Source organism: Mus pahari, chromosome 5, assembly GCF_900095145.1.
Source record: "Mus pahari chromosome 5, PAHARI_EIJ_v1.1, whole genome shotgun sequence".
Classification (NCBI taxonomy): Eukaryota; Metazoa; Chordata; class Mammalia; order Rodentia; family Muridae; genus Mus; species Mus pahari.
Window position 1 is genome coordinate 43,899,598 of NC_034594.1, and position 27,149 is coordinate 43,926,746.

The 27,149-nt window shown below is 43.0% G+C and overlaps 1 protein-coding gene across 3 annotated transcripts in view; it reads right to left on the reverse strand.

Moving 5' to 3' along the window:
* Plekhm3 (pleckstrin homology domain containing M3) overlaps positions 1-27,149 on the reverse strand; it is a 158,426-nt gene that overhangs the window by 78,913 nt on the left and 52,364 nt on the right. For 2 of the 3 annotated variants that reach the window (XM_021198327.2, XM_029538765.1), the window contains exons 4-5: positions 17,536-17,681; positions 7,511-7,704 (exon numbers count right to left, since the gene is read on the reverse strand). In XM_021198327.2, the coding sequence (XP_021053986.1) occupies positions 7,511-7,704; positions 17,536-17,681 (340 nt within the window). Of the gene's footprint in view, positions 1-7,510; positions 7,705-11,222; positions 11,320-17,535; positions 17,682-27,149 lie in introns of those variants that run through there. The other variant, XM_029538766.1, reaches the window with a different exon arrangement.

Consider the following 27,149-nt stretch of genomic DNA (forward strand, 5'->3'; position numbering starts at 1 on the left):
TTAAGACAGGGAGACAGACAAAACACCATACCATGCCATCTGTGAACAGGCAATGAAAGAAGACAGGAGGGAGGCGTGGAGGAGGAGGCAGGGATATTAAGTTACACACTGGTTGTAATTTAAAATACAGTCAGGCACGGTTCTATAAAGAGATGACTGCATAAAGACCTAGAAGAACAAGCAGGTGGCATAGAAACTCAGGCAGAAGCCCTCTTAGTATGCTCAAGGACCAGCAGAAAGGCCAGTGTGACTGGAACACAGGCAGGAAGTGGTGGGAGGTGAGACTGAGACTAATGGGGATAAGACTGTGCACAGCTTTGGCTTTGACTCGGAGTGAAAGGTAAAGTTATTACATCAGTTGGGCCAGAAGTGACATCATCTAATCTGCACATTAGCTGCAGCCAGAATCCTGAGAACAGACTGCCGCAGGGGATCAGTGACTGCAATAGTCCAGGAGAGCACGAAGGAGCCTTGGACCTTGGTGGTAGCACTGACAGTGAAAAGAGGAGACATGGTTTGAAGTTGAAGCTGTCAGTCTGCCAAGAGGAAGGTGTATGGCTTGGAACAGAGGTGCTCTTAAGTGATATAGGAAGCGGGTAGTCTGCAGTAGGAGGTGGGACAGAGATTTTATGAGCTTGGTTTGGTTGGACACAGGTAAACTTGAGATATTATAAGTGAAAAGACCACTTTAACAGCTGCACTTAGCTTCACACTTCAGTGACCTCACTAGAAAAGCAGAGTAGCTCTGGGTAAAACAATAAAGGGACAAAATAGGAGTCTGATGGGATAATGTTAATAAAAATGGCAATCTTCATGACAGAATGAGTCCATTGCTTAGCAAAGCTAACATTTCATTGGGAACTCATGCTGGATATACTCACCATTCAAATAAAATGTGAAACAGGAAAAGGAGAATTACAAGGAAGACGAAAGTCCAGTCAGTGTGCTGCAGCAGAACAACCAGTCAAAGAGGGAACTTAAACAACAGGCCCAACTTCCTTTCCTGACACATGACCCAGCGCACGCAGTTCAGAGTCACCAGGAACATAGGCCTGAGAGTGTAGATTGCCCCCAAGCAGCACGGGAAAGCAAACAGCTCAGGTTTACTTCACAATGGGCATTCAGATTTACTAGGCATATCAAGACCCAGCTCACACTGGATTATGGGAAATACTCAAGCAGCCATGCAAATTTCCCAGAACCCAAAGATTTGAGTGTTCACAAGAGAAACATAGGATTTAAGAAAAGCTTGTCCAACAGCTGGTGATGTTTTCGGTGGTCTAAGGTAAAATGGGGTGGGGTGAGGGCGACAGATACACTAGGAAGCTTTGTGTTTTTTTGGTATTACTATATTCTTATATGAAATGGTAGTGAGAAATAATAATTTGTTTTTAGTATCTGTTTTGGCTAGAGGCCTACTTGAAGCAACCCTGCAGATACTGCTATACTTCTACTTTATTATCTAGGTCTGAGAAATAGAAAGGCCTGGCAAACTGTGACCTATAGAAAGAGCATCTGCTGGCACTAAGCCAGTTGTCCTGCCTGGCCCCTCCCCCAGGAACAACTGCCTGTTGCCAGCCAGCCATCTTACCTCCCATCTACCTCTTCATCTTTCTTCATACTCTTTTATAGGACCTCAATCAAGTCTTCAGGAAGAATGAAATAGAGTCCTCTCAGGAGCATGAGCCCAGAGTGACTGTAAACATCTGGGAGTCAGTGACAGGTGGATGACTACCAGTTCAAGGTCAGTCTATTCTACACAGTGAGAGCCAGCCGCATAGGTAGGCCTTGTCTGAAACACGTTAAGAGAGTATGGAGACCTCCGGATATCACCATCATTCATTAGGCAAGAAGCAGTGATCTACGATGAGAAAACATGGCTCCAGTTGGACTCTGCTGCACACCAACCTTTCACTGTTGGCAAGTCAGAGAGCCTCTCCGGCTCTGTCCTTTCCTCCTTTGTCCTATGTGCCTCAAAGACTGCTAGAAAGAAAATTATAGATTTCTGGGAAAGTACCTCTTATGGATAAAAGTCCCAATAATTGTAAGTAATTCTGAAAAACATGAGATGACATAACTTTAATGATTCATAAGCTCTTGTTGTACAACCAACTGATGCAAGCTTCTATCTTAGGATCTAAGACAGAGCAGAAGAATCTTGTCAAGAGCCTTCCAGGAGTCAGCAAGATAAGAAATGAGCCTGAAGAGATGTAAGTTACCCAGGCACCTAAGCATCAACTGAGTGGTCCAGATGATCACTGTTGGAAGATATCACTGAACAAAGACAAGAAGAGGAAGCATTTGAGTTCGCCTAAAGTTAGAGTGGCCTGTAGGTGGGGGCAGTGGATGGTATGTCAAGGAAATGAACATTTGATTTTGACTGGGGTGTGAAAGATGAAGCTATACATGTAGGTCATGGCCAGGTCACAGGTATCAGATGGCCAACCAGGCATGCTATGATATGCTGCAGGTAGCTGAACTATATACAGTCTAGTCAGTCTGTTCTATGACTGAATGGCTGTAACCTGGACTAGTCAGGGGATCCAGCGCAGACAGGAGTCCCAGTTAGCAAACTAGTGAAACAGGTGATGAGAGGCCAGACCCAAGAGGCGACAGACAAAAAGTAAAGGAAGCCTCTGACCAGCTCTTAGTGAATCTTAAAGCAAAGCTTCCAGATGACGTTCCAAGTACAGACAGCAAGGATGACATGTGTACCATGGAGCATGTGTAAAAGCCACAGGAAACCTGAAGTATCGACCTAGGGTAAAAAGTTCTTCCCCCTTTTTCTTTGGGGAAGGGGGATGAGGAGGCCTCCTGTCTGTTATTCTCTTCTGCCATACGCCAGGCTGGCTGGCCTGTGAGCTTCCAAGGATTCTCTTGGCTCTGACGCCTGTCATCTTCCCTAGGAGTTTCTGGACTACAGAAGCACAATACCATGCCCAACGGTGTGCATCTCTCTGTGTATGTGTGCACATGTGTGCATTATATGGGCAACTCCTTCTTTTAAAATGACATTTCAGAACTTAGCAGAGCCATCCCTGTAAAGCCAAGTTTATCCTTGAGGCACCTCACTTGATACTTCTGATTCACACCCATCCTCCTAGACCCGAGTTTAGCTGAGCACGTAGGCAATTCTTCCTTATGTCCCTCAAAAGCATGTCCCTTAATGGCTACTGATCCCACACTTCCTGACACTGCCGAGATTTCCCAGAATTCTTTACACACCTTCATGTGTGGACACGATAAATAACTCTTCTAACAAAAAAGGTAACAAGGCCTTAGCTAATTCGGCAGGGTCACCATCTGGGAGCCATCAGAAACAGAGAACTGTCAGCACTGTAAACATTTCAGGCTTCATGAGGATACTGGCTCTTTCTAAACTAATCAGTGCTGCCAGTCAAGATTTGCAGCAGAGATTCAAGAACAAGAAATCCATTAAACAACAATAACAAGACCAGTGAGGATGAAAACCGTACAGTCACAATAACAAGGGCCTAAAAGCAAACTGTGACTTCCCTAATAAGGCAGAGACCCACGCTGGCTCCCTGGCGGTCAAGCGCCAATACGATTAATCAGTCTGTTTCCAGTTTTCTCGCGACAGCAATATTAACAGTTTGCTTTACTCTGTTTATATGGTGCTGACAGGTCTTCGGCATGTTGGGCCTACTTGCTGGTGATTAATGACCACTCTCATTCTGAGGTAAAGCCAGGCGGGAAGAAAATGCCTTTTGTAACTAGTTAGGAACCGCACCCTCTGCTATTTTTGTTGCTGTTTCCCTGTTGCCCATTGGCACCTCCCTCTGTCTAAGGGTGCTCATCTCCTCTAACTGGTTCAGTGCCCTTTCCCTGCCCTGAGATGCTCTGCCCTCAGCTCAAAAAGGGAACCTAAAATGCACACTTGTGAGTAAGCTTGGCATCATAAAAGATAGTGTTGGTTCATTTTGTTATAAAAATCTCATTTCTATAATAATGTAAGGACAGGTGTAAAGTGGCTCTGGAAATGGGAATTTTAGCATGTGACGTAGGTAATATAATCATGACTAAAGCTGTGCTTATACACACAAAAGACAACAGAGTTGGAATTATATACAGATTAATGTAGGAAGTATTGTTACCTCAGGAAGTCTGAGAGATTATTGCATTAAACAGTCATATTTCAGCAAGGTCACAAAGATTTGAAATAATATAAAAGGACCCACCCTGTCCACATACTCTCCCTTATAAAAAGAAAGTTGTGAGCATACTATTTATCCCTAGTGTACTTATCTTTTTCCCTTTGTTTTTTAATTCACTTCATGTGTATGTGTGTCTGTGCACACACGTCTGTGCCGTGGGAGCCTGTGGAAGTGTAAGGACAAGTTTGTAGTTTCTGGTTCTCTGCTTTACCATGTGGATTCTGGGGATCAAATCAGGTTATCAGATTTAGAAACAAGTGCCTTCACCCATTTGGCCACCCTGCTTTTTCTGTTTGTTTGTTTGTTTGTTTGTTTAGACATGGTCTTGCAATATAGCCCTGGCTGACCTCACTTACTTTACGTAGCACAGAATGGCTTTGACTCTGTGCTACAGATTACTTATTCCCTTAGCCTCATAAATGTAGGATTATAAGTGTGTGCCTCATCACCCAGTCACCAATACTATTTTACTTATTTTTATTGCACTTTATTGTGACAGAATCTCTGGTAGCCCAGACTGGCCTTCTGATCTTCTTACTTCCAGCTACTTAAGTCCTGGGATTCAGGCATGCGCTAACCCCAACATTGTCTTCGCATACCTACGTGTAGAGAATCTAAGAAAATGAAAACTAAACAAAGCAGAATGAACTTCTTGTTAGGTCCACTAGGACACAGCATCTCGTTGCTTGCACTCAGATGAGTCCGGCGTGCCTGGACACCAGGTTAGCTTCCTACAGCACTTCCCCGTGTGCTTCTCTCCTCAGACAGCAGCAGAACTGCATTCATTCTGACAGAGAGAACATCAGGACTGGCTTTTAAGTAGAACAGTTTATCAAAGGTCTTTGAAGTCAGATGTAAGAACAATCTGATATGAAAGTACTATTAATAACAATAATACTATACTGAGCGCCTATGGACCAGCACTGTTGTGAATGCTTCAGTTATGCAAACGTGTTTCATTCCCACTACTGTGACTATCCTGAGTTAAGCAATAGTCTTTGTTTGAAGTACAGGATATGAGAGAAAGTAGAACAATACACTCGGCTACATTGGGCAAACTTTGAACCCCTTATATGAACTTTAATAACGCATCTAATGTACAGGCTTGATGGAAGAGGGAAGAATGATATTAGCTAGACTAGTTTTATAAAGCTTCTAAAACAGTTCTGGGAGAGGAAAGATTTAACAGTTATCTCAGAAACTGCAGTACACATGTTTAAATGTAGCAAAATTGGAGTTTATCAAGAAAAGGCTTCAAGATAGATGCAAGCAGAAAGGTGAAAGACTTAAGTAAAAACGGTACTGTATGCCTTAGGGTAGCCTGGCCCTCCCAAGAGATATGCCTGACTGAATATTTTGACTCATTTGACCAGTTATTTCTTTTATTTATCCATTCAAACTCTTTGTAGGTCTGGATAGGTGGATAAGGGACAAATAGGGAAGCAAGGAGAAACTAACTGGAAAACATCTTCCTCACTCTTAGTAGGTGAGTGGTTTCAGTCACTGTTTGGTAGTCTCAACTGGCATTTATACCCATCTGTGCTTCTCCTCCTCCCAGACTGTCCTTCCAGCCCTCAGAACTCTATGCATGGCTTTATGTGATGGCCGGGAGCAAGCCCGGAAGATAGAAATGAAGAAAGGGAAGAGGACGGCTGTCTTCCTTCCCATGGCTGTGGGACTAGCCTCTTAAGGCCTTTGCCCTAAACTTCCACTTCTTTCTTGCTGGTCTGGCTATAAGGCATAGTACATGGTGGCAAACCACGAGCCTGCTGGAGCAGAGCCTGTCAGGCATCCGTAAGAGGAGGGCCCTTCTATTTAACTTCCAAGTGCATGCCGTATTTGGGATACTTTAGCCAAAGCTAAATATTATAATGGAAAGGTATCCAATAGGATTCCCATGTGTAGCTTTTCATATCATCCACAAATACAGGCACAAGGAACACAAGCTCTGAACAAATCCAGAAGTACTGAAGTAGCAAATGAGACTATTTTGAGGGCTAAAAGAAATGTTGCTTCTATCTAATTCAGTTGCTAAATGAATTGGAACCATAGAATTCAACTGTCCTTCAAGGACAGTCCTGAGAAATTTTTGAGATGTATTTATTTTTTAATTCATGAGTATGGATGTTTGGCATGCATGCACACCATGTGCATGAACTGCCCATCAGAAGAGGGCATAGGATGGCCTGGAAGTGGGGTTACAGACAGTTGTCAGCTGCCATGTTGGGTGCTTGGAGTCAAACCCTCTGGAACACAAATAAGTGCTTTTGACTGTCACCCTTTTAGGCCCCCAGGAAAGTTCTGACTTCTAAATTGAGATCTGCCTAGCTTCTGTGAAAGGAAGTTTCTACTGCTTTTAAGAAAAAACACCTAGGTGACTGAGTGGGAAGCGCTCTGCTCCATGATCTGCTTTTTCATTATTATTTCATAAGAGCTCATCTGCATAGCATATACCTTTCACTACCTACAGTTGGTGCTTTCTAAAATGTCTTCTTCAGATGCCTGGGGTCATTCAGTTTCTTTGGATCTAATTGAATTTGAAGTTGTAAACTCTATCGTTTTGATTCTTTCCGAAGGCTCTTATCCAGGTGGGCTTCCAGAAACACTTACTATGATTAATATATGCTGATGGTCATTTCTATTAAAATGAAAAAAAATCAAAAGGTATTTCAGGGACTTATGCAAGCCATCAACAATTACTTCAAGTATAAACTGGTTCGTATATGCCAAAGGTGAGAATTTAAATGCTCATAATATACAACTGTAAAAGAAGGAATTTTGTAAGAGCGAGCACATTTGAACTGCATTTTAAGGATCTGAGTTTGGCCTTGTGTACTCTGTGAACTATGACCTGACTCGGTTACAGACAGAGAGCAGCCTGTGCCAAGTGCAAGGTGCAGGGCAAAGCCTGGGTTGTGTTTAGTGCCATGCTTTCCTCCTGCAGCAGTTATCAAGCTAGTACATGTTTTGGTACAGAAAAAGAAAAGATTTGAATAGTCATTTGCATTTTTCCCATTAAAGTACTTTTCAGTTGTGAAATATTTCAGGCCTGCTCATGCTTATGTATAAAAGCAACAAGTAAAACCTAGAGAAGTACTAACCCTTGCCCACATGGCCTATGAAAACCCCACGGGGTTAGGGTAACACACTGGTAGGGAAGGCTGAGCAGTGACGCTCACTTTTGCTTAGTTCAACTGACTGGGGAAATTTGAAATGAGCCAGGGGCAGAGGTGGTCTGGTGGTGGAGGAAGACATAAACACTGGAGAAGGGCTGCCTTGGAAAGGGGCTCAGGGGGCATCTGACCAGCTTCCTGAGCTGGCATTCAATGACTTACCTGCGGCGCAGATCCTCTGCCACTGCTGCCCGGCAGCTGAACAAATAGGCCCGGAGTGACTTCAACCGCTGTCGCAGCCGTACAACGGTGGCCAGTGGCTCAGCATGGAGGTACAGCATGGGGTTCTCCTGCTGGATGTCGATCAGAGGTTCTTCATACACATACTCCAGAAACTCCTTGGCCTGCTTGGACACCTGCAAAACAAGCCCTGGCTGTCAGCACTGGCGAGTCTGCCAGCCTTCCACATCTGTCTGCTTTGCCTAGAAACCACACTTGTGACAAAGCACGTAGGGCTGCTGGTCAGGGCTAAGGGAAGAGGTCCACTGAAGAGCTGAACACTGTGTAGCTTCTCTTCTTACCTCTAGAAGCTCAACTGGCAAATGTGGAAGGAATTCATCAACTCCACAGCTCATGTCAGTAATTAAATAAGCCTTTACCTGTGATGGCACAGACCTCACAGATCTACCATACCAATGTCATGTTTCTGATTTGTTTGGTGTTATATATCCTACTGTGATGAACTAAGAAGGATGTGACCAAGAAGGAAACTTGGTGAAAGATACTCAAATGTTCCCCATCTGTTCAACTTGCTATAGCTCTGTAATTATTTCAAGCACTGTACCAAAAAGACACAAACAAACAAAAACTCACAAAAAACCAAAACCAACCAAACAAAAACCCTCACAGTCTTTAAAAACTGTATAAATATGTAAACACAGATATATATATTCAACAATACTTTTAAAAAGTATTTTTTAAAACAGAAAACTACACATATTGTGGAATATTAATAAAAACATTAAAATAAATACATAGGTATGCTCAAGAAAAGGCAGAAAAGGAGGGAAGAAGGGAGAAAAATTTTGTGGAAAGTAAATTGACAAATAGACACAGCTCGAAAAGGAGATGAGATGCCCTTGTAGAGGCCTGTGAGTGTGGGCTGACAGTTGTCCAGACATCATCCCCCTCTAACCTTTATGAGTTCTTTTTAAGCAGCATTGTTCTAGGTCGAGGTAAGTAGTGCACTGGAAATACAGTGTACCAGAGAAAGAGAGATGACAGTACCAGGGCAACCCACAACAGAGAAACTTCAGTTCCACACCACAGTGTCATGTGGGTGACTGGACTCTCCAGGCCAGTTTGCTGAGACTCAGATGGAATCTGCCAGTGACATAAAGAGCTGGCTCGGCCTCTGTTTATGGAAGGTAAGCCTCTCCACAAGCTCCCAATAACTGTCTCCAGAAGCAAGGCTGGGATCCATCACTAACATAAACAACGTTGGTCATTGAAAAGAGAACTGCAAATCCACTATGCTTCCCGCCCCACAGCAACAGCTTACCAAGGAGGAGAACACAAGCCCTACCCTCACGTGGCTATTTAGTAGGAAAGATAATGACTCAAAACAAAAGCACATGCAGCCTGCTATCACAGAGGGCTCACAGGAGGCTCAAGGAGGGGAATCAACTTTCCTGGGGAAGGGCAAGGACCAGGTAGGCCGGGTGAAGCAATCCACACTGGACCTAGGTCTGGAATTATAAGTGGAAGCCATCTGATGGACAGAATGGCCAGGGAAGTGTGAGGAGGGGACAACAGGCTGACAAAATCACTATGTCCCTCAACATACACTATGGAAGTGTGACTATCAGATGAGAGGCTATTATGCACTTATTAAAAGTCTACTACTTACACACAATCATCATGTTTAGCATCACCATCTTCTCAAAGTGGAAAACTCATGTCAAAGTTTACATTTCATTCAGGGCTATGGAAGTGCATCATTTCTTAAAGTGTGTGTGTGTTCACGCGCATGCATGCGCTTATAAGCAATTATTTCTGAGATACCTGTTGTGTGGTGTCCTGCAGAATGACAAAGTTAAAGGAGCTTAACAGACTGAAAATCCAGGCTCCAAGCAGCCCCGGAGTTAGCCAAGATCTTTAGCTGCTTTACCAGATCAGAAACAACAAGGTGCCAGAGTGCAGGAGCCTCTACTCGCATCTGTGAAGCCAAGACACGAGTACATGCCAGACAGCGTAGCAGGCTGGGCTTTCTGTGAAGAACAAAGCAGCGATGGCCCTGTCCTCAGGCACCTCCCGCTCCAGCTCCATGCAGAAAGACAATACTGAGTTATGTGTTGTATTTACTGTGTTTAACTATCAGCTGCGCTTATATATTTTCAATGATGAAAACAAGCCTGATGGTGTCCAGGGAAGTGAAGTACAATCCACTTGAAACTGTTGCTAAAAAATGATGTATTGTGCAATTCAATTAGTCTTCCTGGGAGTGCAGAACAGTGTTTATACTGAGTCAGGGCCCTGCTGAATTAGGTTAACAATGCTACCTTTTAGTAGGTGAATAGAAGGACAAAGGGCACTGGCCAGTCTCCCAGGCCTTAAAAGGCTTCTCTCTTCAGGTGCTACTTAAGCCCAAAAGCAAAGGGAAAAAAAGTCCTTTACAGAGACAGTAAAAGCGGGGCACTAATAGGACAGCGGCTACTGATAGCAGCAGCGTTCATAAACTAAGATGAGGAGAAAGAGAAACAGAGCTGGCTTCAGTAACTGCAAGGCACTGCCTTCCCAATTTATTAGCGTGCTCTCCTCCCAGAGTGCATCACTGGCTGCTTGGGTGTGTGAACGCATCCCTGGCTGCTGCAGCCATTTTTGGCAACAAGGCTGCGTTCATGGTCGAAGTCTTCAGAGCCTAGATTCCTTTATTTCCATTCCATTCACAAAGTCTAGTAAGGTAGGTTTTAGGAAATCTCACAATCTGGCACAAAATAAATGTTAGTTTTGCAAAACAGAGCTTTATAATTAATCTCCTTCTGATTCCTTGGGCTCTCAAAGTTTTCCTCCCTTTATTGGCAAGATGATTTAACACTCAAATCCTCTATCATAAAAATGCTCTTTCCAAAAAGAAGAACTTTTAAATGAGAATTGGCCTAAGGGAGAAGCTATGCTCTTATTAACCTAAGGGAAGACGTCAATGGTATTCTTGGGTAGGAGTTTCTTTTTCTGCTAATTTAAACATGGCATGAGTCACAGTTTAACACCAGGTGTGTTCCAATAAATAGCTGAGCTACTGTCCTTGGGAACCAAAACATGAAAACCAAAAATGCCAGAGTGCTCTTTTTTTATTTTTATTTATCATTATTGTGTGAGTGTGCAGCTGTGGATAGTCGGCGGGGTAGGATGGCAACATTTTCATGCCATGTTTTACCTGTGAAGGTCAGAGGACAACTTTCAGGTCTGACTTTTCTCCTTTCACTGTTGGTTCTGTGGATTGCACTATGAACTATGGGCTAGCCTAGACTGGCCTAGAACACTGGGTTAGAGATATGCACTACTATGCCTGGTCTCATTGCTCTTGTACTGCATAAACAGAACAGTTTATGTCACAGGGACTCAACATCACCACTGTGCTTAGGTTTCTGATCCCTTGAGCTCTTGAGGTGTGTGAGCTGACTCTGTTTTCACAGCCCTGCAGTATATATGACTTATGAGGAAAGAAGCCCAAGTAGAAACATGTCCCCTCCTCATTACAATAAGGAGAATTAGAGAGGACAGCACAATCACAAGGAAATTAGTTACAAACTAATGATGACCAAATCTGTGAATGCACACATGCACTGACAAATGAGCACATGTAATCTGAACACGAAGTGTAGTAGTTGCGGATTTGAACACAGCATGCATTTTGTCACAATGTAACAACTACCTCTTAATTGTAGAATTACTGGATGTTGCTCAGGTTTGCATAATCCTGAGAGAGGATTCTGGAATGCTGTTCTGGCATGTTCACCCACAAAACAGCCCTGGGTAAAGAAGTAATGGGCAAAGGAAATAAACAGTCAACCACATATGCAATTTGAGAATGATGCAGTGGTGCTAAGGACCCCGTTTTTATTAAAGGAGGAGAAGGCCAAAGAAAACACAGGAGGACGTGATCTTAGCATAACAAGGAAAGGAAAAAATAATCTAGTCAATTTTTCTCAATCTATATTCCCAAGATTACTAGTCCCACAGAAAAGATTTCTTTGGTGTTAGAAAAATAAATAGGCTACATAGCACTTTCCTGGTGTTTCAAAATGAAACACGTTCTCATATCCAAACTCTAGACACTTGCTTGGGTGAGGTTAAGAATGTAGCTCAACAGTAATGACAAGGATGGGAGGAAGGATGGGGGAAGGAGGAATAAGAAGAGAAGGGGAAGACAAGGAGAGGGGGAAAGGATTACCTGCTTAACATATCTGTACCTCAAGTCTACTTCAGTATAGACAGGACAGTTTAAGGGTTACCTGCCTAACCCATCTACTTCTCTAGTCTACTTCAGTATAGAAAGTTTTGTGTGGTTCCAGCCCTGCTGTGGGCAGAATGGGAGAAAGGCTGGTCTATGCTCCATTCATCAACTGGAAGCAGAACAACCGTCTCTAACTTCACTGTCTCGTCTGACCAAGCTGTAAACTCATTGGCTCTTTCCAATCCTTACCAAGATGGTAGCCTTCCAACAGAGCCCTACTCACAAGTGCCAAACTTGTGAGTATTCCACAGAATCTACTTTGAAAACAGTGAATTAATTCATTGTCTGTATTTAATCAAGTCCAGAGACCCCAGATGACTTAACTCTGCTCTGTGCTCCATAGTCTGTAGTCATAGTTCCTTTAGTTTGTAATTACTCTGCCATAACTTATCTGCTCACTGTTCTATAAAAGAAGTGCTCCCTGTCCCTCCTCCATCCTTCTTTCCTGTCAGAAGGCAGGTAGGCTGCAAACAGAGACAGACTATGATGCAATTAGACAGCGCTGGCATGTAGGCTCACATTTGAGCTCTACTCTAAAACAGTGATAAACATGCAGAAGGATTTCATGTCCAAAGTCACTTTTGTATTTATGTAGTTGTTTAGTATCTTGCCCCCTCCACTGAAGTAAAAACATTCATGAGGGCAGGACCCACATTCCCTCTGAGCCACACACTCTTACTTCAGACACAACTTTAACAGTTTGGTTTTATTTCTAAGTTTATAACACAGTTAGAGTCAATAATGAAGAAAGAGGAAAGGCAGCTAGAGGCAACAGTTTGTCTTGAATGCCTCTCAAGATGGAGAGATAGGCTTGTGTAAACTGGAAAACCCCTAACTAAATGGAATGTGAATATTCGGGCTAGGACACACAAAACATTTTTTTAAAGCACAACTATGGGGAAATGGTAGGAGAGTTGAGTGTTTTGAATTGTGTCTGGTTGGTCTGGATGGGGAGCAGGGAAGTTACCTTCAAAGAGAATTTCATTAGAAAATGGCTATAGAATTTAAGGATAGGTTTAACTCCTCCTCCAACCATGAAGCCCAGTTCAGTCCGTAGCACAAACACCAGAAATGGATGCAATCCTGCTTTTGAAAGTAATTACAATTACTAATACTCCAGAGGGCAGCCAGGAAATGCTTAAGAAGACAATTTCACTCTGCTCTGCAAAACCATGTTTTCAACAGTAGTCAAGCAGTCACGTAGTGGCTATTAAGGACAGTGGGCAGGTCTGACAGAACGATGTCTGGGTTTAGAAACTGATAGGTCTAAATTGATCCTCACAATTAGGAGCATTAAGCTAATTCCTGGTATCTGAGCAAAGACAGACAGATGCTGGACTAAATGGAATATAGTTCCTCAATGCCAGTGACAGATGATCCAGATAAAATCAGCTGGCTGTGTTCCTGCAGTAAAATTGTCCCTGGTCCACTGAGAATGTGGGAAGCAGAGATCTGACTCCTCATGTGCAGCGTGAATGAAGTGAGTGTACCGAGTAAAGATCTTTAATTAGCTACCTACTCCCTCAAATCAAGTCTAGTTATTTAAGCACCACTACAACATGGCCCGTCTTACAGAAAGACCCCAGCCTTCAGTACCAACTAGACTGGCAGGTATCTGCAGTCTTCGGAGCTCTCTATGAACAGCCATGGCCCTCAAGACTTATGCATGCCCTGGCTACTTGCTGTCAGTGCCCCCTTTTTGCTTTTGCTCCATTGACTAATAGGCATTCTGCTTTCAGAGAACCTCGGGGCCAGGACTACCTCTCTCGGTGTTAGCTGTTAAAGCGCTGCTTCAAACACATTAATGTAAAGTGAATTCAACCAGCCTGCCTCACTACATACGTTTTTATCTCATACACACATGAATAATATACTTATAGTCTATATTGGAAGTGTCAAGTACAAGATGCAGAAGGAGGTCATGATAACTGTCTAGGAGAGGAAGGAAGGAATTAGGGGAGGAAATAAAGTTCAAGTCAGGTTTTAGGATTTGCTGGACTAGGTGAGGGCAAAAGAAAGACAAGAGGTAGCCAGGTGTGGTGGCGCACGCCTTTAATCCTAGCACTTGGGAGGCAGAGGCAGGCGGATTTCTGAGTTCGAGGCCAGCCTGGTCTACAAAGTGAGTTCCAGGACAGTCAAAGCTACACAGAGAAACCCTGTCTCAAAAAAAAAAAAAAAAAAAAAAAAAAAAAAAAAAAAAAAAAAAAAAAAAAAAAAAAAAAAAAAAAAAAAAAAAAGAAAGAAAGAAAGACAAGAGGTGCAAGCCAGGCTGGCAGAATAGGGATTCAAAAGGATTGGAGGGATTTTCTATCTAGGAAGGAAGAGAGTAGTGGGAATGGATGTGGAAAAGGAACCAGAGAGGGACTAGAGATTGCAAAGGGAACTGTACTAATTCTGAAGACAGTTATGGGGGAGATCTGGCCCTAACTGAGCACTAATAATACACTGGACACTGTGCTAGGCCCTTCTGTGACTCATGCAAGAAAAGAGCAGACTTATGGCATATGTATTACTATTACCTCTATTGTAAGATGAAAAAATAAGACATGGACTGAGTAGGAAATGCACCTAAGGCAAAGACCATTAGGACCAGAAGTAAGGCAAGAAGTACCACTAGAAGGCAGCCAACTTTGCTGTGTGACTGCTACGGAGAACATGTGTGTAGTCCTCAGAGCATGTGTGTAGTGGGGCTGAGAGCATGACCTCAAGTTAAAATTAAGTCTTGGTTCTTGTATTGCCAGGACACATGTACCATTCCCACACTGGTAGAGGGAAGAATCAAGGATGTCTTCTATGCTTGGCAGTGGAGATGTAGGGCCATTCATACGACTATGAATATCTCCATCTGCAATTGCAGGCAGAATGCATTTGGTGAGTGTGATGAAGGCCATGTAGAATGTAGAGTGTGTTGAGTCTGAGGTGCCCATGGGATAGGCTTCACTCTCAGTCACTCACAGCCACTTCTGTTTACACAGTTGGTGTGTGTCACCAACTGTGCTAAGCCACACCTCCCTCCTCAGCCCAACTTTACAGAGAAAACACACAGTCAGCAATTAATTATATAAATAAAGTGGTGATGAGAATACTAACTTCCATTCTCTAAGTACTGATCACACCATTTCTTACATTTTTGATTTTGAGTCTAGCTAGGCCATCTCTCCAGCCTATTTGTAGTGCTTTTCTTTTTCAACTAAACTAAAAACCACCACCACCACCAACAACAACAACACCGTAATTAAATGTCTGTGTGGAAGAATGCACCCGTGTGAATGTAGGTGCCCGAGGGGTCCAGAAAAGGTGTCATAGCCCCTGGAGCTAGAGTTACAGGCAGCTGGAAACTCTCTGACTTGGGGGCTGGGAACTGAACTCAGGTCCTCTGCAAGAATATTATATGTTCTTAACCACTGAGCCATCTATCTAGCCCTCAAATAAGAGGATGGGATCCCTGAGAGAGCTCAAGTCATCAACCTTTTTATGTTTTTCTTTTAATAACCTACTCCACACAACTCTCAAGTATGAATGTGTGTGCATTACAAAAAAGCACAGTGCTTACCGTGTACTGGGCACCAGTCTACTATCTTCACATATGTCAGCCATTCAACCAGTGGGGATATTTAAGGTGATATTATCCTCATCTTGTAAACAAGAAAACTGAAACACTGAGAGCCTAAATAACTTACCCAGTTCACACACCAGTAGGCAACACAGCCAAGACTTGAACCTAGACAGGCTGGGCTCATTTTATATATTAGCAAACTGAAGCTTGGGAGAGTTCAAGGAATTTGTCTCCCACTAACCAAACACTGAGACAGGGCTGAGGCCTTCTTTGGAGAGATGTCTAATTAACACCAATCCACCAGAGTTAGTAAAACCATGATGGGGAAAGAGGAGGCTAAGGCTGATACTGGAGCAGAAGAATAAACCTTCTGTAAGAGGAGTATGGCTGAGGACTGTGTGGTTCAGAGAAGCCTGAAGGTAAGCTGATGGAGCTGTTTCCTAATCGGCCAGTTTTCCCTATTAGCAGGAGAGAGTTTCCAGAGAAACCCACACGGAAACTCAATCTCTTAAGATCACACATATTGAAACCAAGAAATCTGACCAAAACCACTGATGCAAACAGAAAGAGCTTCCATGAGCTTCCAACCCGTCCCACAATCTCAGACTCCTTTCTCTCATTCCGTGGTTCAGCCACTGGCCAACTCCCCTGCTGTCTACAGGATGCCATTCTCCCTTTCTCAGCTTCATTACTCCAGCCTCTCTCCTCTCTCCTGGGGAGTTCACATCAGCTTTTAAAAAATGCTATTATTTTTTTCTATTAAAACAAAAAGTCAAACCTAACTGACCCCGCTCCCCTTTGAGTCCCTCCCCATATTCTTCTTCCCTTCTGAGTAAAACTTCTCCTATTCTTGTCATTTCTTTCTTTTTTCCTAGTCTATGCTGAGCCCGCTCCAGTCAGACCTCACTCAGCTCCTGCCTCTCCATTCAGACTGTTCTCATTAGGGTCTCTAATTACCTCCACATGACTGAAGCCACTGGTCAGTCCTCAGAGCTCATCTTGTGTGACCTATCAGCATCTGTCACAGCTCATCTGGAAGCACTTTCTTCACAGGGCTCGTCAGGCTGCCTGGGCCCCTTCTACCTCGCTGCTCACTCACCCCTAGCCTCCTGCTACCCTTTGCTGCCCCTCTTCTCTCTACCCTCTTACATTAGGATGACCCAACATGTCTTGAGCGTTCCTCCTCCCCTGTTGACTTGCATTTTACAGCTAACAACTGTGTTATTCGTACTACTTGGGTGTCTCCCTTGTCTGCTAGTCATTATTGTACAAAGTTCTTAGCTTATCCCAACATTTCCCATGAGCTCCCATTCTTTAATAAACAGGAGCTCTGCTAAGTGCTTGAGGATCACTAGCTGTATTCTTCCTTCAGTGGGCTGCTACCCAGAAGTCCTCATGGCTTCTCCTAGAATTCCAGTTCCAAGGGCTTAAGTGCTTGGAGACTGACTGGCCTTCACCCAAATCAGTGCTATTTGATCACAAGAAATACTTTGGGTCACATATGTCTTCTCCAGAGATCAGAGGCATGTTCAGTCTCCATTTTCTAATAAAAATCCAAGAGAGGCTTCCAACTTTATAGAATTCTCTTAACACCTATAGTTAATTATCAAGACCTAGAGGCAAAAACTTATAGATAGACAGATAAATAGATCAAAAGATATACATATATTTTAAAATTAAGAAATTAAGAATTAGCCGGGCAGTTGTAGCACATGCCTTTAATCCCAGCACTTGGAGGCAAAGGCAGGCGGATTTCTGAGTTCGAGGCCAGCCTGGTCTCCAGAATGAGTTCCAGGATAGCCAGGGCTACACAGAGAAACCCTGTCTCGAAAAACAAAAACAAAAACAAAAGAAAGGAAATTAAGAATCCATAATAAAAAAAACTCTTTAAACTGTGAGATGGGTAAGAAGCATTAAATAAAGTGATAAAGTTTGGTGGCACAGTTGGGCAGAGTGGGACGGGATGGGTCCGCCAGCTCAACTCTGTCAGCTAGAGACAGAGGGATTGTAAATTTGGGGCCAATCTGAACTACAAAGTGAGATCCTGTTTTTTATTTTTGTTTTGTTTTTATAATACTATCTAATCAAATTTGCCTCTGTTATCTTTAAAATCCTCCTGACAATATACAAACACCTGAATTGCCACCATTAAGTATACCCAAGGCTGGCACCTACCTTGTATTTTGAGGTGTCCCAGTTGTGAACTATGCGTGCTGGGATGAGAAAGCTGTCGTCCACGTGGCAGCTGCTGCAGTAGTACCACCCGCTGTAATTGCACACCTTGGCCTTGCCGTGAGAGAGACCAATAGATCGCTGGCACCCTGTACAAGGCAAAAGACAGACTATGATTGCTGCTGGAGTCTGAACACTGCAGAACAAGGCTTACAGTCCGTAAGTTCAATGGTGTCTGTAGCAGAGAAAAGCTGCAGATAGCACATGGACCCATGTGTCCCCTCCTTCCTAGCCTGAGAGTCTTGACCCCTTCACCTCCTGAGGGACAGACACTGTGTCACCTAACTAGAACCTTGTCCTTAGTCTTCTCTGATTCAGCTTCTTCTGCACATGGCTATCAGGGAGGAGTTTCTCCACAACACTACCTTTATTTCCTCACCTTCTTCTTCAGAAACTAATTCATACTACATACTTAGCCGGGAGCTTCTAATATAGGTTTGTTTGGCTTACACACATCTCTGAGTAAAGAGACCTCTTTTTACTGATGAAAAAACCTGGATCCAGGCATAGTAGTATACCCCTGCAGTCCCAGAACCTGGGGCACAGATCTGGGGTTCAAGGCCAGTGTCGGTTACATGGCAAGATCCAGGGTTCCAAGCGGCCTGGGCAACACAGCTAGCCCTGGTTTCAAAGAAACAAGAGCAGGAGCTAGCGACAGAGCTCAGCTGGTGACATACTTGCCAAGCATAGAGGCCTAAGTTCAACCCTCAGCAAGGCCTAACACTGGAATATGGTGGCACGTGCGTCTAGAGACACTTTAAAGACAGAGGGAAGAGGGTCAGAAGTTAAAGGTCATTTTGGCTATATATCAAGTTTGAGGTTAGCCTATGTGACTTGACATTTTTTTCACAAAAAGAGAATCAAAACTAAAATCAAGACAAAAAATAAAACAATAAAAGGAAGAAAAGGAAGAAAAGGAAGAAAAGGAAGGAAGGAAGGAAGGAAGGAAGGAAGGAAGGAAGGAAGGAAGGAAGGAAGGAAGGAAGGAAGGAAGGGACAGAGAGAGGAAGAAAGGAAGGACTTTCCAATGTTAAATGTGTTGTGAGAGATTACTCAGCAAATCAAAGGTAGAGATTGGATCTGGTCAGCTGGTCTAGTGAGGACATGACCACAAACTGACACACAGCATTTCTTTGCTTGAAAAATGTCAGTGTAAGAAGTCTGGATTTGAATGGCTCCACCTTTGCAGCGCTCCTTCTTATGCCTCTCCTTTGGATACATAGCCTACTTATTCCAGCCCAAGAGCTTTCCACATCCCCCAGGTAAGCACAGTGTGCTCTCTGCACCCTCAATACAGCAGACACGGCAGCTTCTCCCCAATGCCTTCAGTGCTTGCTGCCTTAACAAGTCTTGCGGGCTACCAAGATGACTGGCTGCTGGTAGGGGACTGACTGACTGTGCCCTTTTCCTATCAGCAAGGCTGATGAATACTATACAAACAGCATCACTATTCTGATGTGTCTTTACATCTCTCACTGTAGAATTCCTTCCCACGAGGTGGCACTCCTCACGGCTGGGTGTCAGAAATACAGAAAGAGATCTGACTCAAGTTCATGATCTAAGTATAAAACTAAGCTACTCTTCCAGTGGTGATGATGATGATTGTGATGATGGCAATCAGTGTTAAAAAATTACCATTACAAAACCCACATTTATTTAATACACTCTGCCTACCTACAAAGATCCACATAAATTCTGTGAGAATACCACAAAGCTAAAAGTTTCCATCACAAATAAGATGGCATTAATCGCCATTCCATTTCACAGGACATCCTCTGCATGGAGAATTTAATCCTGTTTCTATCAGCAGAGAGGACTAAAACATACATATGCTAGTGGCATACTAGCATATGCCATATAAGTAGATCTTCCTGTAGTTCTTAAAATTATTATCCTTTCTTAACTTCTGAGTAGCAACAGAATCATTATGGGCCCACTTTTGAGGCTGGCTGAGGAATGAGACACTCCGGACGGACGATGAGGGCCACAGGAACTTCTGTCTGATGGAGAAGCTGCTGTCGGCGTCCTGGGGAGTAAGTGCCAGAATGCTGCTTGCTGCACTCAGACTGCTTTACTCACCTGGCATTTAGCACATGCCTCCTGAACTGTGATGCACTTTTATGGGCCTCTCCAGCAAGGCAGACTGTAAACTTCTCAGTTATACTTTTTTAACCTCAGCACTTAACAGAGAGTTTAACACATAGTAGACAACCAATAAATGTTTGTGTCGAGGCACGATAAACTAGGAACCCTCAGGTACATACAACACACCTACATATAAAAGACTGATTTCCTATAGTCATCCTAAAATCGATCCTTTGAACCTTGCTGCCTGCCTCCTCAAATAGTCCGCTTTCATTACTATTCCTATTAAAATATGGTGCCTATTCTAAAGCCTGTTCCTGTTCCTGATAATTAGCAGACAGTCAAACTGAGTAAACACTGAAAAGACATAGTGGCAGAGCACAATCAAGAATGGAGTCGTGGGAGGAGACTTCAAGACACAAACTTGTAGCCTGAGTTTCTTTCTAAGCCTGGAATTGTTCTTAGAAAGTGTTTGTTTACTCTCTCTTCCCGGGTGTAGCGGATAGGAAGGGTTTACTTCGGATCACTCCTTACAAATGGCTTTGTCATTTACTTCTATGCCTCTATGGAAAGCCGTGTTTTTTCCATATAAGTTGTCTGATGCTCTGAATAGAGTTTGCCATCGTATGAGACTTTAGTCTGCCTTATTTATCAGCTCCATTCTCCCAGGCCCCACTTACTGCCTTAGAGCAGGAAGCAGAACAGAATTTGATCTTCCTAACGGATGAGAAGGTGACTGACCGTGCAGACACGCAACCAGGATCATCACTACAGGCAAATTCCCACCACAGAACACTGAGAAAATTAATTAAGTATGTTTGGGATTTCAATTGTTTGGTGTATATTAAATACTAGAAAGCATCTCCTAGCTACTAATAGGTATTAATAGGCTTACCAGACTGTAATTTTAATGACTTTACTATAATGTTCTATAACATATATATGCAACATTTTAAGAAACAAATTTGTGCTGGGCGTGTTGGCGCACGCCTTTAATCCCAGCACTCGGGAGGCAGAAGCAGGTGGATTTCTGAGTTCGAGGCCAGCCTGGTCTACGAAGTGAGTTCCAGGGCTACACAGAGAAACCCTGTCTCGAAAAACCAAAAAGAAAAAGAAAAAAAAAGAAAAGAAACAAATTTGTATACAAAAATATACATAAGAAAACATATAGTCTAAAATTGTTTATTTCAACTGGGCACCCAGGCCCTAAGTGGATATTCAACTACATGTGCCACTGAGACAAGCTCTACATTCTAAGAACTCTGCACAGGTTTCTGAGCTCACAGAAGGTAAGGAAGAGGGTTGAGAGAATGCAGCTAAAGTTCTTTAGGGTTTTAGTTTAGACGTGGACAACACTGTAACTCCTACCTGTGGTCCTTGAACCTTCACTGCTTTCTGTGGGATCACACTGTCCACTCAGTTCTTAAGTTGTTTCCAACCTATCTGCATGCTAGAGACTACTTTGAACATGTGGTGTACAGAGAAGTGCTAATCCAGAGCTCTGGAAGCCTGGAGCACTCTTGTCCAGTGCATGCTGTGAACCTGACCCATCCAACTCTCTAGGCCTGCTTCCTCATAATAAAATAAACTGAATAGCTGAGATCGGTGGACAGTCAAATTCAGTGATCATCCAAGTTTTCTAGCTGTTTGTGGCAGATGTAGAGCCCTCCCCAAGATGATTCTGATTTGGTAAACACAGGGTAGGAACCCGAAATCCATATTTCTCATGAGCATGTTTCCCTTCCTTTCCAGGGACTCTGATGGATAAAGGCTGGGGCTGGTTCCCTGGGTTTTCAAAGAGCTCTAAGGTCCCTTGAAGATCAAAATGAAAGTGCAAATTATATTGTCATGTCTTCCAAGACTAATAGTTTCAGTTCTTGGTCATCACTATGGAAATTTCTAGATATCACTATGGAAAAGAACCCTGAGCCAGTCTAGAAGTGTTTCTCCCCATACTACAGATGGAACTGAAGATCTGCACATACTCTGCAGGATCTCTGCCCTCAGCGACCCCCAGAGCGCGCTCAGTACTACCAGGAAGCCTCCTGTGCGGCTGAGAAAGAATTACAGCTCTTTAGCCTTGATTTCAATGTACTTTCCTTTGAAAGAGACAGGGTGGTCCGGAGGAAGATAAGAGGCTACTGACCTGATATAGAGTCATTGTCTTCCAGGCAGCACCTATCATTTGTTTCAAGAAGGAAACCCTGCTGTTAATTGACAGCAAAATGTCCTTCACTGTCATACTGCAGGTCATAGACTGAAAACATATGAAGCAATTCTTCACAAATAGGCACAATCTGGGATTTTAATTTATCATTGTGTGTGTGAGGTTTTCAACAGGGGAAAGTGTGCTTTCTTAAAAATGACTGCTAAGAAACATTTTTTTCAAGAGTGCCAAAAGTGGACCCTGAAAAGCAACATTATGGGGGAAAATAGAGCCGAAAAGTAGACAGACAATAATTAATTGAAATAACTAATTAGGGCTTATTTACATATATTTTTATGTACTTTCAAACAGATTTTCAATAACTTTCTAAATCCAAGGGCATTTGTGGAAGGGGACACTCTACATGTCAGATCAAAGCAAACGCATTCTCCCAGGTTCTTTTTGAAACTTTTCAGAGTGTTCAATTCATAAGAACAAAAAAGTATTTCACAAGAGAGCTCACTGGCCTTTTTTTTCCCCCCTGCTTCCCACCCCACTTCACATCTTTAATGAACACACACTCTAAGAGTTTAGCTCCCCCGATACTCTTTTGGAAACAAATGTTACCATTTACCCAGAACCCTGTTTGGTGCATATACAGCCCATTTTGCAAACAGTGTTTACTAAGACATCCAAAAGAGTCTATCTAGGCTTGGAACAGAAATCCTGGCGTACTTTTTCACAAAGCACAATCTTTCTTCTCACAAACGTCCCTACTTAGCCTGGCCAGCTGCAATATGGACCTACTGAGGCTGAGGTCTTGAGCAGGGGCCAACAGCCTTCTCCTTGCTTAATAGATGTCAACTTATGCTGCCTACCCTAAACCAGGGCACCCAGAGGCCCACCAGCGAAGGAGAAGAGCTGAGGTTGGGCCCATTCCTAGGTGAGGCTATGTCACCGAGGAAGCGCCAGCTGCTCCAAGCCGCTGTCTATCCTGAAACATGAGTGTGCAGACACTTCCATGAGGTCATGGCAGTATTTTGCTTTGTATTTAGCAGGTAGAGATGCCCTAAAGAATAAGAAATAGAACAAGAAGATGGAAGAAGAGAAGTAAGTACCTTTGCAAAAAGGGAAGAGAAAAAGCCTGAAGGTGGTGGTGTGTAATCCCAGCACCTGGGAGGTAGAAGCAGGAGGATCAGGAAGGAGTTCAAGGTTAACCTGGGCTACCATTTAGAGACCCTATCTTCTAAAATCAGAAAGGAAGAATGAGACAAAGAGAATACATTTTCATTTTCTCTGTAAAAACAGAAAAAAAAAAAAAAAGCCTATCTAAGACATCATGGTATCTGTAATCCCAACACTCTAGTGGCTGAAGCAAGAGGATCACATGAGTATGTATATACAAGACCTGGTCCTTAAAAAGGGATTGAGAGAAAGGAAAAAGCAGAAGGGAATTGATGAGTTTCCCAGCAGCCTCTTTTCCATAGCTTTGGACAGAATGCAATGTACATGACCAGGCTATGGAACGGCCTCTCCATCCTGCTTTCCCCGCTGTGTCCTGGCAGGATCCAGTGAGCTGCCATAAACAGGCTCTATGTTAAAATGCTCTGTGCGGCTTCAAGGCCTGGACTTTCAATAGGTTTGGACTCTTGAGACTATATTTTTCCCCAAAATATTGGAAGTGGAGATCCAATAACTTGGTACTGTACAAGCATTAGGGATGGTAAAGACCAGTGATGTGGTTCTGTGGTTGAGCCCTTGATTAGAATGGCTGAAGGCCCTGGGTCTGACCCCTACCCTACATCAGGTGCTAAAGAAAGAAACGTCCAGAATTGTGAGTAAAGCCATAAACAACGTGGTTTCCCTAGCTTATTGTCTATCACCATCTTCTAGTTAAGAGTGAGTGTTGAGCTGGGCATGTAGTAACGCACACCTTTAATCCTAGCATTTGGGAGGCAGATCTCTGTGAGTTCAGCATGGTCTACATAATGGTTCCAGGACAGCTAGGGCTACACAGAAAGAGCCAATCCCAAAAACAAACAAACAACAACAAGAAGTTAGTATTGAATATAAACTTTTTTTAAAAACTGCTATATTTGCTATATTTGGCATAAATGAGATGTTCTGTTTATCCAGCCTGGGATTAGCCAAAATACAGGCAGTGAAGGACTATCTAATATAAGCATGAGCAATCTTTTCAATGTAAAGCTGGCATTAAATAAAGTTGAGGCAAAACAAACGTGGGCCCTAGCGTTGTATCCTGCACAGCAGAAAGAAGTGGCTACCTAATACAGCTCAATTAGCATGGTAGAAATGACCCTTTGCAATCCTACTTGCAGAATGAAAAAGGGTTCAGAGAGTAAAGGAATCTGAAAACACCTACATACAATCACTGACTCAGCCCCTTTCTTGTCTCAAATATCCAAATTACCTCTGGGTCTCTGGAACAAGTCAGGAACCCATAAAGAGGACAGAATCTATTTAACCATAAAACACATTAAGACATTGAACATTTAGATGAAGGCCATGGCACATAACACTGAGTATGTTCATTTGGTTTGTTATAAAACAAACAGTATTCATAAACATCTGAAAACTAAGGAACAAAAGGAAAACTCAATCTTTTGCCACTATAATTACTAATATGAAGAGATGGGTAAAATTATAGATCCATTTTAGACTGCAAAGGTTTAAAATTATATCCTTCCTAAGGTTTTAAATACTTTGGTAGTGAATTCTCTTTCTAGGGCATGAAAACTTTATAGCTGGTTGCTCCCAGATGCCTCCAAAACAACACAGGCCACTGCCAACACCCTTGGTTGTTCAAAATAACAAACTAAACAGTAAGGTCCTATAGCTCAAGATATCACACACTTTGGTTGCTGGACATAGAACTAACTAGAAAACGTCCTCCTTCTGGCTAACTATCCCAGTGCCACAGGTACTGTGTAGGCTGCTGGAGCATGGGGGTATTTGTGTTCTATCAGTAGGCTTACCCAGTGCTGGGTCCTGCATGCTACAATACTGACCTGCAAGGCAAGATGTACTCACTGGCCAATAGCGGCCTGTTTTGGTTTTTGTTTTTAAATTGGTTATTTTCTTTATTTACATTTCAAATGTTATCCCCTTTCCTGGTTTCCCCTCCAAATAACACCTTCCCCTATCCCCTTCCCCCTCTCTCTGCTCACTAACCCACCCACTCCCACTTCCTGGCCCTGGCATTCTCCCACACTGGGGCATAGAGCCTATATAGGACAAAGGGCCTCTCCTCCCATTGATGTCCAACTAGGCCATCCTCAGCTGCATATGCGCAGCTGGAGCCATGAGTCCCACCATGTGTGCTCTGTAGTTTGTGGTTTAGTCCCTGGGAGCTCTGGGGGTATTGACTAGTTCATACTGTTGTTCCTCCTATGGGGCTGCAAACCCCTTCAGCTCCTTGGGTCCTTTCTCTAGCTCCTTCATTGGGGATCCTATGCTCAGTCCAATGGATGGCTGTGAGCATCCATTGTGAACATCTGTATTTGTGAGGCAGAACCTCTCAGGAGAGAGCTATTATCAGGCTCCTGTCAGCAAGCACTTGTTGGCATCCACAACAGTACCTGGATTTGGTGATAGTAAATGGGATGGATCTCCAGGTGAGTCAGTCTCTAGATGGTCATTTCTTCAGTCTCTACTCCACACTTTGTCTCTGTAAGTCCTTCCATGGGTGTTTTGTTTCCCCCTTCTAAGATGGATAGAAGTATCCACACTATGGTCTTCCTTCTTCTTGAGTTTCAGATGGTTTGTGACTAATATTGGGTTGGCAGGATTAATATAGTAAAAATGGCCATCTTGCCAAAAGCTATCTACCTATGCAATGCAATCCCCATCAAAATTTCATAGATTTAGAAAGAGCAATCTCCAAATTCATCTGGAATAACAAAAAACCCAGAATAGCAAAAACTATTTTCAACAATAAAAGAACTTCTGAGGGAATCACCATCCTTGACCTCAAGCTGTATTACAGAGCAATTGTGATAAAAACTGCATGGTATTGGTACAGTGGCAGGAAGGAAAATCAATGGAATAGAATTGACCCAGACACTTACGGTCACTTGATCTTTGACAAAGGAGCTAAAACCATCCAGTGGAAAAAAGACAGCATTTTCAACAAATAGTGCTGGCTCAACTGGTGGTTAGCATGTAGAAGAAGGCAAATTGATTCATTCTTATCTCCTTGTACAAAGGTCAAGTTTTAGTGGATCAAAGACCTTCACATAAAACCAGATACACTGTAACTTATAGAAGAGCAAGAGGGGAAGAGCCTTGAAGATATGGGCACAGGGGAAAAAATCCTGAGCAGAACACCAATGGATTGTGATGTAAGATCAAGAATTAACAAATGGGACCTCATAAAATTGCAAAGCTTCTGTTAGACAAAGGACACTGTCAAGAAGACAAAAGGGCTACCAACAGATTGGGAAAGGATCTTTCCCAATCCTAAATCAGATAGAGGACTAATATCCAATATATATAAAGAATTCAAGAAGATGGACTCCAGAAATTCAAGTAACCCTATTAAAAAATGGGGAACAGAGCTAAACAAAGAATTCTCAACTGAGGAATACCGAAGGGCTGAGAAGCACCTAAAAAAATGTTCAACATCCTTAGTCATCAGGGAAATGCAAATCAAAACCCTGAGATTCCACCTCACACCAGTCAGAATGGCTAAGATCAAAAGCTCAGCTGACAGCAGATGCTGGCGAGGATGTGGAGAAAGAGGAACACTCCTCCATCATTGCTGGTGGGACTGCAAGCTTGTACATCCACTCTGGAAATCAGTCTGGTGGTTCCTCAGAAAATTGGACAAAGTACTACTGGAAGACCCAGCAATACCACTTCTGGGCATATACCCAGAAGATCTTCCAACATGTAATAAGGACACATGCTCCACTATGTTCATAGCAGCCTTATTTATAACAGCCAGAAGCTGGAAAAAACCAGATGTCCCTCAACAGAGGAATGGATACAGAAAATGTGGTACATTTACACAATGAAGTACTACTTAGCTATTAAAAACAATGAATTTATGAAATTCGAAGGCAAATGGATGGATCTGGAGGATATCATCCTGAGTGAGGTAACCCAATCACAAAAGAACTCACATGATATGCACTCACTGATCGGTGGATATTAGCCCAGAAGCCCAGAAGCTCGGACTACCCAAGTACAAGCGGCCTGACTGTTAGGGCAGGGGTGATTACCCACTTACTGATGGGGTTTCAGGCCAGGGCCACAAGAGGAAATTTATGCCTGGCACTGAATACCTGGTTAAAAAAAAAAAAAA